The 17,276-nt window shown below is 34.2% G+C and overlaps 1 protein-coding gene and 1 long non-coding RNA gene across 3 annotated transcripts in view; one reads left to right on the top strand and one right to left on the bottom strand.

The window, feature by feature from the left end:
* Positions 1 to 17,276, bottom strand: part of LOC126873690 (protein slit) — a 629,391-nt gene that overhangs the window by 22,705 nt on the left and 589,410 nt on the right. Inside the window, exons 5-13 of one of the 2 annotated variants that reach the window (XM_050634802.1) lie at positions 9,643 to 9,714; positions 9,294 to 9,365; positions 8,997 to 9,210; positions 7,936 to 8,099; positions 7,306 to 7,377; positions 7,115 to 7,186; positions 6,959 to 7,030; positions 6,215 to 6,358; positions 5,088 to 5,251 (exon numbers count right to left, since the gene is read on the bottom strand). In XM_050634802.1, coding sequence (XP_050490759.1) covers positions 5,088 to 5,251; positions 6,215 to 6,358; positions 6,959 to 7,030; positions 7,115 to 7,186; positions 7,306 to 7,377; positions 7,936 to 8,099; positions 8,997 to 9,210; positions 9,294 to 9,365; positions 9,643 to 9,714 — 1,046 coding nt within the window. The remainder of the gene's footprint in view (positions 1 to 5,087; positions 5,252 to 6,214; positions 6,359 to 6,958; positions 7,031 to 7,114; positions 7,187 to 7,305; positions 7,378 to 7,935; positions 8,100 to 8,996; positions 9,211 to 9,293; positions 9,366 to 9,642; positions 9,715 to 17,276) is intronic. The other variant, XM_050634801.1, reaches the window with a different exon arrangement.
* Positions 1 to 17,276, top strand: part of LOC126873769 (uncharacterized) — an 89,885-nt gene that overhangs the window by 58,700 nt on the left and 13,909 nt on the right. The window lies entirely within an intron of this gene.

The raw sequence follows: 17,276 nt of genomic DNA, 5'->3' as shown, positions 1-17,276 counted from the left end.
ACACCACTGCTTTTTAATTTTAATAAATTAAACAATGCAATAGTTCTCAATCCAATTGGTCAACGTATATATTAAAAAATTCGGTAATTATCATTGCAGAGAATCCTAGTATGAATTAATCGTTCATGAAACGAAGTTTTTATATCGGTGATCATTAATTTAAGTCGATTGAATAATACAATATAATAAGTTATAGAATTGGTAATTACTGTTTAAACCTGTAACTTCAGTTTACGGAGAGCTGCGAGGATTATCACTGCTAACATCGATGAACGAAAGAGATATAATATGATGTCACATGCTGTCAGCTTTTACTCACGAAATGACACAGTACTGGCACGTTAATGGCCCCTCGGCTTTTATAAAGTAGAAATTGCGGTACCATTATGGGGGCTCTCAACTTCAATTTATATAAAAATGTAATATCGTATTAGGAGATCGTCTAATTCGTGAATATCACGTCGATAAATTACGACTTTCGATAGCTGAGAAATGAAAGAAAACACGTAAAGACGATATTTATGAGTTACACTCACGTATGAAAATATATTCTCAAAATCGAACTATGATAGTACTCGTGCGTGTTTAATTATACAATAGATTCTTAACAAAAATTTATCTTATTTTCTTGTCACAGTAATATTCTGATACTTGTTCTGCGATTTAGCAATTCTTAAAAACAATTTGAACTGCGAGATAGATTTATTTTCTACAATTAATGCCACAAGAAATTAACACCGATATTTTTATACTGCTTCAAAGATGTGTCATGAAAAGGAGAGAAAACTAGTTTTGATAAAAGACAACTTGTAATATATCATAGAGAAATGGGGCAAAAGTTATCGTGAAATTGCACCACTATTATTATAAATCGTAGCAGATATTGGAAGATATAAAAGAGAGAAACCTCTTCTTTCTTCTAAATCTATTAAACAATTAAATGTTATTATTAGGAAAAATTTGTTTACATATTGTCCAGTATAAGTAGAACAAGCAACACGATATTTAAACAATTCTCTCTTATGGGGGGTGTTAGTCCTGCATTCGAATATTTAATATGAGTACATAATTATATACATACATTGTGTAAGTTTCGTATCAGATCATCGATCGTGGAAGCGTTAAGACCCGATTCGATCGTATTCGATTATGACAGCAGTGAGATGGAGGAAGAAAGGAAACCCGCGGAGAAAGTGACCACGCGACACCGCGTGTAGCTGCACGTTATTAAACGCGGGACGCAAATTACCGATATAATTACGCGCGTGTATCGCAGCGGACAATTTGTAATGCGGCGTATAATGCGATGATAAATCACCAGCGCGCGCGTGCACGTACTCATACATAAACATATTCACCTCGGAGCACCATGACATTCAACACTCAATTAACGTGCGAGAGAGCAAGCGCGGCGTCGCGTCGATGCTTAATTTAATGATATCGCCGCTACTACTGTTCATTATCAAAATTTATCGCCGACCAAGTTAACATGGTAACCTGGTGCGAACAGATCAGCCGGTCGTCGATCTTTGACTTGGATTAATCGATGTATTTTTGATCGTTGGAATTTAATTTTTAAATGGCTGGGTCTGATTATGAGTCCAAGAAATTTGATAACATACGGCAAAGCCTTGAAGATTTTCATACACTGGAGTAAATATCGAGATAATAGAATTTTTAATACTTTGACTGCCACGTTGGTCATATATGACCGACCACGGTTTCTCCAGTGACGGCATGGTGGTCATTGGCGACCGGAGCGCTTGAACTTCTTACAATTGTAAAAATTCAATGAAAATTGAGAGTTAGGGCATTTTGAATATAACCGATAAATAGAAGATACTTTGAAATAAAAAGTGCCCCATTCAACAATTAAACATTTTTATTAGAACGTCAATAAAAAAGAAATGACAAGAAATCTTGCATCTAACGGTGCACTGTATTGCATTCATATCTTTAAGGGGTGATCTACGAATATTACAAAAACACACCTTAGAAAATAATCGTAAAGGCTGATTTATAATCATATAATTGAAGTTAGGAGTGTGAACATACCTTACTATTATATATAGAATGAGCAAATACTGTTTACTAATATCTTCTACACGTTTCAACAATATATTCTGGTCGTTTTGCTTACGACGAAATAACGAATGCGAAATGGTTTGTCGAAATAAACGAGGCCTTGTTATAATATGTCGCTATCAACTGTTACCAAGGCGTCACGGTGGTTATCCGTGATCACCAATAAGATGAACGGTCCATTGGGGAAGAATGTTGTCTTACATCATCAATTTATCATTATTTTGCCATTATATGCTTTGAATAATAAAAATACTCTCTTGGCGTCCTGAGCGAAACATGTGATTTCGGCGTGGCAGTCAAAGTGTTAAATAATAGAATAATAATGGAATTGATTGCATAATCGAAGAAGAGTGTAATTCTAGTGATACACGATATATTTCTTAATTATTAGAAGCTACTGTTACATTGATATTAAACATCTCTTAATTTCCAACGACTCAGATCGGGAATTGTTCAAGTAATTACTTCAAGGAAAACTCTACACCTTTTTCTTTCGTATATCCGTGACTTAGAGATCGCTGTTACGAAGAGAATAGAATTTAGTGAAAAAAATTGAAAATAAGGAAAGGTTCATATTATTGTGTCCTTGAGTATAAATTTTATTTTCGGTTACAAGGTCTAGAAACCAAAGAGTTATAAGTAGATTTCTATTGCTGTTTCTTGTAGCCTTTAGCTAAAGCTGCACACCAAGGTTAACTTTTGGTAATGTCTTTTGTTATAAATATATGAACGTGTCTATGTAATATTGAAAGAATGAGGATCTGGATCAGCATATACTATATCTGTACTTATACCTATACTTATTTCAATTTTTTTTTTTCTATTACAAATTCATCCACTCGTTCCTCTATCAGTCAACCTCAACAAGGATCTTTATTTTGTCGAATACATTCGTCGATTATTAACATTCCATTTATTCAAATAATATCTCAAATAAATTTCTTTAAAATCTATAAATTCTTCACGCAGAAAAGCTCCAACTTCTTTTAAATTCCTAAAATACTAAAAGAGCAAGAGAATGGCATGTCTTCTAAATTTTCTGGAAATAGCTTGCAAACCGGCTCAAGTGTTTTACGTAAATTTTTCAAAAGTTACAAAAGTTTCTAAGTTTCACGCCACTGTCCTGTAAGTTCTCGTTTACTGGGAACGCGGCATAACGATAATGTGCGAGTATAGCCACCCACATACGTGCCAGCGATGTGTTTATTTTCCGGTGTCATTTACTCCACTCACGAAAGAGACACGGGTGGGGAGAAATGCGATTATATTCCGCTCGGCTAAGTGCAATTAGGTGAAATATACAAGCATGAAAAGGAAAAGCACGATGTCGCTTTTGTTATTCTTGAACACGCACGCCTCAAGATGTTCTACGCGTATAGTACAATGGTACGCCTTCTCGACTATCTCTTCTTTGTCACTTATTTTCTGTCTGTCGTTTCGTAATTCGCGAATGTTATTCGATTCTCTGTCGATTGAAATTCGCGAAAGCTTGGAAACGCTTGTTAGATTTAAGATTAGCAACCGAAAAGACTAGAGAATTTGTTTCACGCATTTAATTCACGTAATGAATCAGTTTTGGACCTATTTTGTTGGATTATGATGCCTTTAGTTTAGATTGACAAGAATAAGCATAAAAATGAAATTTACGATCAGAAGAGTTAAAATTGCATATTGTATATTTTAATCGAATTAATTCCTCGACTGATTGCTTTTTTTTTACTTATTTATTTATTTATTTTTCTCCGTGTAATACTTTTTTTAAAATATTAGAAACTTTATTTTAATATTGTTTTTGGAAACATTTTAAGTTTCTAATTTAACGGGTGGAAATGTGTTTTCTGACGTTACTAAAAAGTTCTCTTTTATGCAAATTTAGTGGAGGAAGTCGCAGGATATTTGATTGCTATAAAAGAAGATCGAAACATTGATAAAAAGTTTCGTTAATTTATTACTGCATATGGATTATGTTTTGAGTGGTTCAAGATGAAACGCGCTATCAGAAATATGCTTGACAAAGGTTTGCAAGAATTTACGATGGTTGCATGAGTTAACAAATTGATTAAAAGATGACAGTGCAATTTATTCTGCTTTGTCACTCTATTGTAGTTGCAATCTCGAGAGTAATACTCACAGAAGCTAATCGATGTAATTAATTATTTCTACGCTTGTAGAATTTTGATCGTTAACAAGATCGTTATACAATGGCCTTCTAATTTTAACATTTAATAAGTTACGTTAATTAACTTGCGTTATCTATGAGGGACGTAATAAAGAAAATTATATTAATATGAAATAGTTAGAGAAAGGAATAATTTGGTACATTCAAAGAGACAAGCGTTTTCAACATATATGATAAACTCACATAGCTAAACGAAAATTATGCGTTTCCTATGAATCATCGTGGTTTTAACTGAATTAACTGCAACTAATTCTATTAATACTTTTGAAATGTTGAAGGTGGTAATAGAATACATATTTAATTCCAATGTCAAATGTGTGTTAATCAAAATTGTGTTAATATGGAATTGATTGATTATTGGTCACTGATAGTGTTGACATAGAATTGATTGATTATTTGATTACTGATAGTGTTGATGTAGAATTCATTGTGAATATAGTGAATTCTATAATTGCACTTTTATGAAAGATGCAAAATGTAGTCTTTTAGTCTTTGTACTAGTATCACGATTGATTTAAATAATTTTACTGAAAATGATCCCGATGATAACCAATCGTTCATAGTAGAAGCGTTTCTTCGATAAAATGTCAATTAACGACAACTAATATATCAAAATATTCAGTTGAATCATTTAAGGCAAAATAAGAAGAACTTCATGAAACTTTAAATCACTGAATCATTTCTTAAGCTACACCAAATACTATGAGCAACGATTTCTGTCATCCAAAAGATGGAAAATATCCTCGTGTATTACCAACTGGTATCCGTGAGTTCCGGTGATGCGTTTAGAAGAGAAATATCAGAGAAATCGGGTCGTGCTTACCCTTACATTTGAACTTGTCGTCCCGCATCGAATCGATCTTCCGCTTCTGCGCCCTCTTCGGCGACTCGCACTTGGCTCCCGACGTCTCGATGGGGTGCGCGTGAAGATACGCGTTCAGCCATCGTAGATTGCAGTCGCAGATGAACGGGTTTCTTGCCAAATGCCTGCGGAAAAGCGAGAGGAATTTCTTGGAAATCATTTTCTACTTTGATCAATCTCTTTTTATTCAACCCTTTCCAACAGGTTTGGGATTTCATTTAGGATCATTACTTCACTTTACCATTTCATAATTTTATTATTATTCTATACGCCTGATGAGATTAATTTACGCCATTTGGAATTATTTAAAGAGATATTTTACTTGGACAATTTTAAAACCTTTTCACATTTTTCTGAGATGAAAGACATAACTATATGGAAAGAAATATTTTTCCTTATTTTAGAGAAAGAATTTAAATGGTAAAAGATCTAGCTCAGAGTCCAGTGTTATCGATTCATAAAATTTACCAACTTCGTTACTTTTAAAGACACGACGATAGAATCTGTAATACGTACGAAGGAATAAGAAATCTATTTATGTATTTTATGCAAAAGAAGACCTTATTATAAATATTCAGAGATTATTCTTGCATCCAATCATCATATTATCGCATCTCAACTTACTTTTTTCTATAACTCAAGTATCATTTGAAATTACGATTATAAATCAATAAAAAATCAAAAAAATGCAAAATTAAAGCTTTTTCCCTATGTGCCAATAATTTTCAAAACTATTCAAATTTCTATCATGATGTCTGACATTTTTCGAATATTACGATTACTCGTTGATATCCATCGTTGCTATTCTCTAATAGTTTCAAACGAATAATATCGTGATAATACAATTAATTCAAACAGAATCTAACAATTTGCCCATATTTTCATGAAACAGCGAAAACGCTGAAAGAGTGTCAATCAGCGAACAACCGAGGCCAGAATATTCTGTTGAGCCCGTGGTACACAGCGAAACGAACGTGTACGGTGACACGAGTTTGCAATTCGATCCTGCACAACGCGTTGGAAAGGGCTCGAAGCGTTAAAGCCGCGGTAATTTGTATAAATTAACGGTTCAATGGCGGGATACAAACAGCGTTTCAATGCTTCGTAGATTGGCGAAAGTTCCATTGGCCAGGGATCTGATGTTGTTATCGTAGAGCGACAACAGAGTCAGGCTGGTCAGATCTCGGAACAGATCGGTTCGTATGCAGGATATCTCGTTCGCGTTCAGCAGCCTGAAAAGTTTGTATTGTCTCGTCAATTTACTATCGTTTTTTACAATATCGTTTACAATTTACAATATCGTTGCGATGCATCCATTTTCTCGTGCAATAATTAAGCAATATGTGTGTAGGAATTTATTTTACAATCAATTCAAATTAACTGTTAAAAGCTATCAAGTGGACGAAAGTTTACTGCAGCATATCTATTTTTAAATGAAAAACTGATTAAATAAATAAGTAATAAAGAAATTTTGTCTATGATAGCATTTAACGTTTGAACAACTTTTATCAATGCTGAACATTTAATGAAACTATATATAGCATTAATTATATCGTTTCAGACGATTACTGATACTACTTTTGATACTACTACTTCTGTATGAAGTACATACATATTCCCAGTAAATAGTTCGTACGTTCTATATAAATTTTCAGATCTGTTTGAAGTTTTACCAATATAATATAATACAATTACTAAAATAATCACAATGCTAATGAAATTTCAAAATAATTTCCCCATTAAATTTTACTTCTTCAAATTAATCAAGTTTATCGATGATATATTAAACGCGTATACGAAATAAAATGTAAACGATTTCTATGTCGACTTACAGTAACTGCAAATTGGTCAAGCCTTGGAACAACCCACCAGGTAATTCGGTGATCTTATTTCCATACAGCACACTGTAATCAAGCGAAAAGCTTCAGTCAGAAAAATATTCTAATTTCGAATCAGCTGTAAATTTTGCTATTATACATTATACGTACAGTGACTCCAACGATTTCAAGCCGTGGAACGCGTCGGCCGCCACCTTTTTAATTTGATTGTTGCTGAGGTCGCTGTTGACGAGCGATGAAAAAAATGGTAAAGATTAAAACATCGTCAGGCGAAATGAAATCGCGTTCGGAACACAACATGAAGAAAAACATAAATTGGATTAATCGCGAACGTCACTCACATTCTGCGCAGTTTTCTGTACGGGGAGAAAGCCTTCGGCGGGATTTCCGTGATACGGTTCTGCTCCAAACGTCTGCGAATGATTGACAACATAGAGAATAAGTTAACAAACTCTCAAGCTAACGACCGCTTGATTTTCCGCGTAGAAATTGCCTCGGGAATGGAATACGGAGAAATTTTCGTGGATATCAAATTAATTGGTTTTTATTAACGACCGTGACAATTTCTAACGTGTTGAGAATGAATGTGCACGAGTTTTCCAATTGTAATGCAACTGATTTGTTTTTGCACTTGCTATTTATTTATTCTTATTATTTGTAACTTTGTTTATTCTTGTAAATTCAGATTTGATTTCATTCATTTTATTGTTGTGCCAGCAACAGGCAGTTTATTCGTGGAATTATTCGTTCTTAATTTTTAGATAAAATTGAGAAAAATTTTAACCAAATTTTACTACATTTACTTGTTATTTTATTTATCCTAAGATATTTACGTTACATTGGTTAAATACGAATTCATTTAGTTACTATCGTTAAATTTGAAATTCGATTGTCTTTGTCCGTTAAATTCGATGTTTAGGAGACAATTGGCAATTCTATTCGGAGGTTGTGACAAAATAGTGTGTACGAACAGTTCTGTGGTATCCTCCGGCAGATGGGTGGGTACTTTCGTTAAAGAATTCTCTCTGCAGTCGACGATACCATCAGCGCATCTGCAAGGATGCGGGCACTGCGGTTCCGCGCTGCACTCTGATCCTGTACGTTCAACCAGCCCGGAACACTTGAATTCGTGCTCCTGTTTCGCGGACAGACACATGAAAGATTTTAGTACGATAAAGACACTGCTTTAAAAATTCGCCAGATTATACCAGAAAATATTTTGTTTAAGACGAAACGTGGTAAATATAATTTAATACTAAAATTACCAATTTTTTGCGACTATGTAGAGAAAACTTTTCAGGAGAGACATTTTGTGTTAGTAATTGTTAAAAATTTGTAAGTTCTTTTAGCAAATTATTATGATATTAGCTTTTATTCTTAATTATTACAATACTGTAAAAGGAATATGAATATAAATCGTTTAACAAGAGATGGTAGAAAATTTAAAAACTGCTTCTACAAGCTACATTATGATGAAGATGAAGAATAAAAGATTTAGTTTGGGGACTGTCTATCAGTTGTGGATATTTAAACATTGATTAAAATATTCCAAAGGGTTGATAATCTCTTCTACATGAATGAACATAGGTGGACTAAGTAAATGCACAGCGATCGTTTGTCATATTTTAATTGTAATATTCCATGTACAGTAAATCTAGAAGCACAAACACATTACATATTGGTAGTTTTAGTATTAAATCTCTAAAGATAAATTTTTATTTAAAAAAATCAGTAGTAAACGTCGATATTTTGAATACTGACAGTGTTATAAAGATAAAGTAAATTTCTTTTAAAAATTGATCTCATACGAATAGAAGAAGAAGAGTACAGATCCTTACTGACCGGAAGTATTGATTAATGGAAAACTAGACGAAGTAGAAATACCATCGTGGACAGGCGTATGTGAAAGAATTGTACAACGTTTAAAACGAAGTATTGATTATTTCAGTTCTAAATGTTGCTTTATTCCAATCCATTGGTTATGTTTTCCGCGGAATTGAAAACGCGTAAGAATATTTGGCATCGATCAAACCTGTAAATCGGCGATATTTCGATCCTTCAAATGAATTGGAGAGCTGCATCGCGTGTGTTGTCCAAGTCTCGGATAGGTTTTTAAATGTCGAGAGAGCCAAGCTAAGTGACAATCGCAAGATAATGGGTTATCCACCAGCTTTAATGTTCGCAAATGTGAAAAGCCACTGAGCATTTCTTTGCCCAATGTCGTTAACTTATTGTTGTTCAACATTCTGCAACAGAACAACAGTATATAAAAATTATTTATTTAATCGTCGATCGACAAATTATAATTGCATTGTATTTATCTGCTTACAATACTTCCAAATCCTTTAGCTCTCGTATCGATGCCTCGTCAATGCAGGTTAACACATTGTTGTCGAGATACCTGATAACAAAATTTGTTTATCTTGATATAAATTAATGACAAATTCTTTGTATTTTAATGCTCCTACGCTTATTTTTATACGATATAAGAAAAAATTGTTTTATTCATAAAAATTCGATTCTCTTTATGGGACTAGTGTCTGACTAATGCGACTGATACTACTGCACAGAGCACGCATCTTTGATCGCTTCTACTAGTTTGCGTTTGACTTTACTCAGAGTTTCAATTACGGTACTTCGATGATATTGTCCACAGGAATTGTTAAGATTGCACTTACAAATACTTTAGGGATGAAATCCCTCTGAGTGTCTTTGGTCCAATCGTGGCAATCTGATTGTGGCTAAGGTCTCTGCAACAGGACACCATTAATTATTACGGAAAAAATGATCGTTATTAGATGTTACAATAATACTAAAAATTAAAATTTAGTTCGGTAGAACAATTTTTTTTAAAACAGAAATATTTGTACCATGGCGTACATTAAATGGGAATATTTTTATTACACAATTCAATATTGACTTGAATCATAAAGAAGTGCTGTTCTTTTATATCAACCTTACTACTTTCCTTAAAAAGTTACAAAATAACTTAATTTAAAACATGTTTCCCATTATTAAATACAACTTTTTTCCAGTCTTATTTGACAGTCTGTTAATCCTTGAACAGGAACACTGTGAAGAACATTAACAAAAACAAAACCATCTTAATCGCCTGATGATTATGAGTAAATCAAAATTACTCGTTTTTCTCTTTAAGAAAACTAATTATCGACTCGGTTAGTTTCTTTTTTTTCTGAGAAACTCGGCAAATTTTCGATAAAAATACAATGAAAAATTCAACAAACGTCGTTTACGGAAACGATTACATTGCTACGATTAATTATTTATTTAAATGCAATGTTTGTAAAGGAGCTCGTCATCGATCATGAAAAGCAAGAAAGTTGAACTCTAATACTTGGTGCATTGACCTTTTACTAAGTTTTCTGTCTTAGAATTAAAGTCTGATTTCCAATGGTGGAACAACACCGGTGTATGTTCCACTTCGCTACAGTTGGTATCAAGTTCGCTCTACATGTGATCAATAATTTAAGAAGTTGTCGAGTGTCAACTATGTACTACAGTTCCATGGATGACCCTCCTCCCCATGGAAATTCTTCGGAGACAGTCCACAACTCACGTGTGACCGCGTGCACGTGCGCCAGTCACGTGGGTGGCTATAGCCTTCTTTAAGGTTTCACAGGGTCGTTACACGAGTAACGAGTCACCATTTCCGCGGCTTCACGTGACACGTCTCTCTCTCTCTATGGAATAGCAATGTCTCTTCAAAGAAAGCGTTACGTTGTCACTTGTAGAAAATATTTACGTTAGTTACGAAAACGTTAGATACAGTTTCAGATTAATAATTAAGAATAACAGTAAAATGAATTATCTATACCAGTATCGACAGAGATTGACATTAAAACAGTTTAAATGTGATTTAATAATATATGATTTAATTTAATGTAGAACGTCTGACTTGCGACGCTACAGTTCTTCACAATTTTATAATCTTTTAAAATACGAAATAGATTACTTTTTCCGTAATAGATCGTGAAAATTATTTTAACAAAAGGACATGATATTATGGTAATAAAAAAGCGTAGCCTCTTCTATAAAATTAATTAACTTGACATTGAATCAAATCGTTGATCATAGAAATACGAAGGAACAATTCATTTCCTCTATACTAATTAATTTTTATAGAAGCCTTTCATTGATACCTTCAATCCTTTATGAGATATTCGATGAGATATTGGATGACTATAAAGCATATTAAGTTACCTACCATCAAAAACTCACAAATAACATTGTTTGCAAAACTATTAATATACCGATACGATAAATTTAAATCAAGAAACTTGTTAATGAAATAACTCTCGATGGTATACATAAAATAACCATTAACATCTCTCATCCTATATCTTAACGTAATCAACATGCATGTTAAATTTAATTTCAATTACCAACGCTATCGTTAACTTATACCATATCCACATATTTGCTATTGATAATCGATATAGTACGACATATTTTTGATATTTACCACGGGATAAGGTTGCGAAATTAACCGGAAAATGTTTTCTTAACAGAATGCGCTTCATCATATTTATCGTCATAATTTCCTCGGTACGCGAACACCATGAATAATGCATGGCAACGCAACGTTTTTCGAGTGCAACGCGCGCTTAACGGTAGAGTCAATCACGATAATGGATCCCTCGCTAAACCGTAGGGTTCATTTAAATAGATTGCGTTACGTCTCGCGTTCCTCCGCAAAGATCCATCCGTTCGAACCTTTTCTCGATGCACGAGTTTAACCAGACGTTCGCGATGATAGGTTAGAGGTCTCGGCGCTTGGTTCACCGTTGACCATCCATTGGCTACGAGACTCGCAGTCTGTAATTATGTCCGCTATCCGAGGCTACGGACAAAGCATCTCGACAAGACGAATACGAGGTAACAAAAATAAGAGATAAAGGCTCGAAAGGGAAGCTCGGTGGAGTCAAGGAAATCCGGAATAAGTAAGGGAAATCTGTATTGAATAATATATCGTATCTATTTCTATAATTAATTTGAAAATTTCCTCTTGCCTAATAATTTATAAGTTGTAAGTTATACACTTTTTTCTTGTAATTTTATAATTTTACAATTTTATTACGATTTCACGTAAATTTTAAGTACGCTGAATTAACATGGTATTGTATCCATGTAGAAATATACACTGGTTCACCAAACTACTGGAACACTTATACATGTTTTTTATGAATACATTGTGTGTGTTATATAAAACGTTTCGAAAGTTCATTGACACTGTAACAAGACTATCACGATTATGTGGGTAGAGTTTGAAACGAGTTTAGAGAGATGTATAGAAATTGCAAGATGTTTGAAACAAGTATATATTTCATAGATATCAGAAGAGTATTTAAGTCGGTCGATTGTCAGTTATATTGGTAAAGCACAAATATTCAATAGAACCATATTTAACATCTACTGAAATCTAGAAATGCTTTGTAATGTGTAACACGTAGAATATGGATATACAAGTTTTCTATGGTAAATATTCAAATACTTTCGTCAGTAAGTGTACACACATATGAAAATGTATACATAATCATCCATATACATACCATGTAATTTTTACTATTTAGAACTAAACTAATGTATAATTAATTCTCAGACTAAATAAGGGAAAAATGTTGAATAAATTGAATTGCAATATTTATTTTCCACGTACTCGAAACGCTTTGATAAAGCAAGAACCAGCAAATTTAGACTGTTGCTTACCAGAGCCAATCCTGGAAGCAATTACCGAATTTCGGCCACGCAGACGTGCCGGGAGCAAAAGGAGAAGGCCAGGCTTTTAGTGGTGCCGGTTTCATTTGGGACTGGTGTTGTAGCTTGATCATGATAAGTTCCTAATTTGAACAAGCAATTTGGTACGACCATGAGTGGAATGCTTCTATTCCGTTGACGGTGCGATTCGAAGAAGGGTTACAAGGGATAATTAAATTTACTTCCTACTCTTTTCCTTTTCCTTGATGAAAAGCAGTGTCCACGTGTCGATGTAGCACTTTTGTCCCCCGTAAATTCCCTAGAATTTCAATAATTTCGAACGCGTTGCCTGAGATCAGTGCCGGTAGATTAAACTCCCACCGCGCTCCCAGCCAATCCAGAAAGCAATTACTGAATTTCGACGTAGTCGCTCCTTCGGTGGAACTAACAAAAGGACCTTCTGGACCTCTCTCATCTCTCTCTCTCTCTCTCTCTGTCTCTCTATCTTTCTTCCTCTTTCCACCTCTTCCTCTGTCTCTCTGTCTCTCTAGTCAGTGCTCGATTCCAAATGTTGCTGGTACTGTGCTTTGTGTTACCGCGATAAGAGTTGGGTGAAACGGAACCTGATTGGTGACCGCTTTTGAGATCATAAGGGAATAGTTTGTCTTCCGTAAAACACTATTCGTAGCTTGTAACTATAATTTAGGTATAGTGTTAATTACACGTTAAAAAATGTAATATTTTTGGAAAATTGAAAACGAAGTGGTATTATCTTGCTTGAGAAATTGTCTGTCTTTGCAATAGATAAAATAAATCGTCGTTGATAAAATACATTTCTTTGTACTTGCTCCAGACCAATAACTCGTAAAAAGACTACATAAATGCTGCATGTAGCGGATCTTAAAAATTAATTCTTACTAAATCTTGAATGAAGAAATTGTATTTCAGGCTTTTAATTCATTTTTGCACAAGCAATTATCTGTTGTCTACGGCATTTTCATTTGTACCCTGTATATCATAGTTTAGACGGAAAATCAGGGAATCTTAATATTCGTAGAAATGATTGGTGCAATAATTATAAGGTTCGAGTTATTTAACATTGTATTCATGACCCAATTTCGCACAAAATAATTACGCAAATATTCAAGGAACTTAGGTACATTCATGGTTAATGATAAATTACGCTGTATTTGCATGCAATATCTGCGGGCTAACTATGATAAACGATGTTACGCGCAAAATTGCTGAAAATTACATTCAATTTTCCTTCTTCGTCCTGGCTTCGTTTCTTGTTCGATATATTATTTCTATTATTAAACCAAATGCATCTCTCTGTCTCTTTCTATTTGATCTTTTATTAATATTCGTTTATTAAGATTTCCTCCATATTTCTCATTTACGCTTTCCACTTTGATATTTAACAATTTTTCAAAATTAATAACTCTACCTCCAGCATTTTCAGATTAATATTATATGTTACTATTATAAAGACTAATATTTCTCGAAATTTTCAAGAGACTGATAAGGATACATATCTAATTCTAAAATGAAATAATTAGTTTCATATAATATGAAATTTAAATGGTAACACGCGCTTGATTCACATGGCTATACAAATTTAATACCTATGAAAATGAAATGTTGAATTTGATTAAGAAAAGAGTTCATTGGAAAATAAGACGCGTGTCGACCTGTCGCTATTGTAAATGTAAACAGAACAACGTTTCGTGCAACCATATCTAGAATCAAAGAAGCCTAGTCTCTTACGCGACGAAATACCATTTCGTCCATAAATTTTGATGGCTAGGAATCGCAAGACGTTCAGTGGACCGTTTCGTTGCTTAAATCACCGCAACACCAGGTTGTCAAAGCGTACGTGGCTAACGTTTGTCCCGGTTATTATCGGCTTAAGTGTACAGCGAACAAATGTTATTGCCTCGTAAATACAAGCTTGTACGTTCACCACAGGTTCGAGGGGTATCGCGTTTCAAGCTGAGAGCAATATGCTTGCACACGACGTAGTGATACTAATCAGCCGCGTGTCCGCGCCCCTTTCCATTGTGTCAAACCATTTATTACCAGCGGAGCTTCATCCTCTTACCACCTCGAATAGCTTTCTACATTTGCGCGATGGGTTAATCACATGTTTCCGTTCTACGCTGTTCCGTCTGTGCTCCACGGTACCTCAGAAAACACTACGAAGCTCTTCGCAGAACGATGGTACACGATCACATCACAGAATCGAAGGAATCTTCGTGTACAGTTAATTAATATTTTGCGCCTTCTGATTGCTAGCTTGTACGGAAATCTCTCGTGGGACGGTGCAGCGTGATTAATCAATTTTCTCGGTACGTTAGAAAAATGTACGTAGGATAGAATGAGTCTGGAATAATTGCTGTGAATAAATCTGTCATTTTTTACTGATCGCAAAATTGTATTGTTGGGTAGTTTTTACGTTTTTTTATTTTCCATAAGGTGGAGTTTTTTTCCATACAAGTTACGAACATTATTTTTTAATATTTATCTCGGAATTTGCGATTATTTATGGTGTATCCTGTTGATAAATAATTTGATGAGAATAAGTAATTTGTTTCGAAAGATGTTTAATATTAATTATGTATCTGAGTAATGCAATTCAGGATTTGGTAAAAAAGTAAAGTTAGCCAGTTCGCTTTCTCATGTTACGTATATTTGCATAAAGCTTCTCCAATGTTCATTAGCATTTTAATGAGGCATCGTTGTCACGATTATATACGTATGTATTGATAAAATTTGAAATCGATTTGAAGATTCGAAAGTCGATAACGTAACTCGTTATGTATACGTGGTACATCGTTTACAAGCGAAAACAGAATTTACATATTTACAAATAAGATGCAAAGGAAATGTGTATAATGTAAATTTAATAATGTAGTTTGTACGTATTACGTACACGTACGATAACGATGCAAAAATCTACGCTAGTTGTTGTTTTAACATATATTATAAATACATTCTGAGTAAGCTTACTATTATATTTATAATTTTATAATTTTGTTAGATTCGCGGTAAGATAAAATTAATTACTTAGCGTGATTTCATGTTGGATAAAATTGCGCGTGTTAAATAATGTAGCTTTCAACGTGAATGTTAATAAAGATTTTAAAGTAAATGGTTTCAATGAGATGAGATCGTAACTAATTAAGTTTCAGTGAAGAGAATATTTCATACAATACCTTAGTTTCGTATTACTAATTACTTTCAAGAGAAAAGCCAATCCGTGTTTTTAAATTCAAAAAGCTTAAGCTTAATAAGCTTAAACGTAGGTCGATTAATCTGCGTATCATTACCGCGTCGCTGTAATATACTTACTCTGGTTAAATATCTTTCTTTGAAGAAAATATTTTTACTGTTACTATAAAAGTATTCCACGCTTTACTTACGTTGATTCTCATATTGGAATAATTACTTAAATACTGTTCTTTCTAACTCTTTTTTACGTCCCATATCTGGAAGCTTCATAATAGGTGGATCTATTTTAATTGCTATAAAATTGATGACAGAAGATTGAGAACACGTTTTATTCGAATACATTCCTTAATTACTAATACTTCTTTTTCGAAAAAATTCATATAAACGTGTGTTCTGTGTAGCTTCGTTTCCTTTAATTATATAGCTAATTGTGTACTAATTTTCGATCGGAAGAATTGAAGTTTAAAAATTGTCGTATAAACTTTGATCGTTAAAACTTCCATTTACAATCGCACTATATTGTTCGGAAATTATAAAAACCGTATGATCCACATAATTCAATAAAATAATATAAAACAAAAAATATTGCGCATCTATTATTTCCTTATAAAACGAAAGGGACTTTTGGGACAACCCAATATTATAGAAACGTCCTATTCTGTTTCGCCAAGCAACACCCCCATCCGTGTGTTAACCTTCTCTGGTTTCCTACAGGGGCATCGACTTATCCACGCTGGATGAAGGATTATCAAGCGTCCGGATGCCCGTGAGAATCTCGCAACATAATACGTCCTTTTGTAAGCTGGCTGATCCCGGCCTTATCATCAGAGACTATAGGTTTTCGTGTCCGAGGGCAGAGTGGAAGGCCTCGAGACTCGTAGAACTTTCGAGTTCTCATCTGACCACTTCACAACGTGATAGATGGGCCCATTCTCCGCCATATTCCTTTCTTAACCTTACATCTTCTTTTGTTTTTCTCTTCTGGTCTTCTTTTCTTATCTTTCTTCCCCTTTCACTTCTATATCATCGAAGATCACATAAATAGAAGAAACGTCCCTTTCTTTTTTTCATAGTGAACAAATTTCTTGACCATCGAGCAGGTTAACATGGCGTACCATTCACACAGAAGCTATGTCTGTTTAATCATGATAGAGGTTGGGTGTGTTCCCATTCTCCTTTTTATCCTAGACCAAGTGACGGACTTGGGATCAGTTGATTAAGATTCAGGATCGAGAAGCACTCCAAGGGAAAAGTGGATCTTCGTGTTAATCTCGCTAGATCGCATTCCTGACGCTGGGTGCTCGATCTTCCTGCTGGCCAGCGGCTGACTGCTCCTTGATCCGGGGTCGGTTATGAAGCATGAATT

Source organism: Bombus huntii, chromosome 15 (genome assembly GCF_024542735.1).
Source record: "Bombus huntii isolate Logan2020A chromosome 15, iyBomHunt1.1, whole genome shotgun sequence".
Classification (NCBI taxonomy): domain Eukaryota; kingdom Metazoa; phylum Arthropoda; class Insecta; order Hymenoptera; family Apidae; genus Bombus; species Bombus huntii.
The sequence above is the reverse complement of the archived record's forward strand: the minus strand, read 5'-3'. Positions and strand labels throughout refer to the sequence as shown.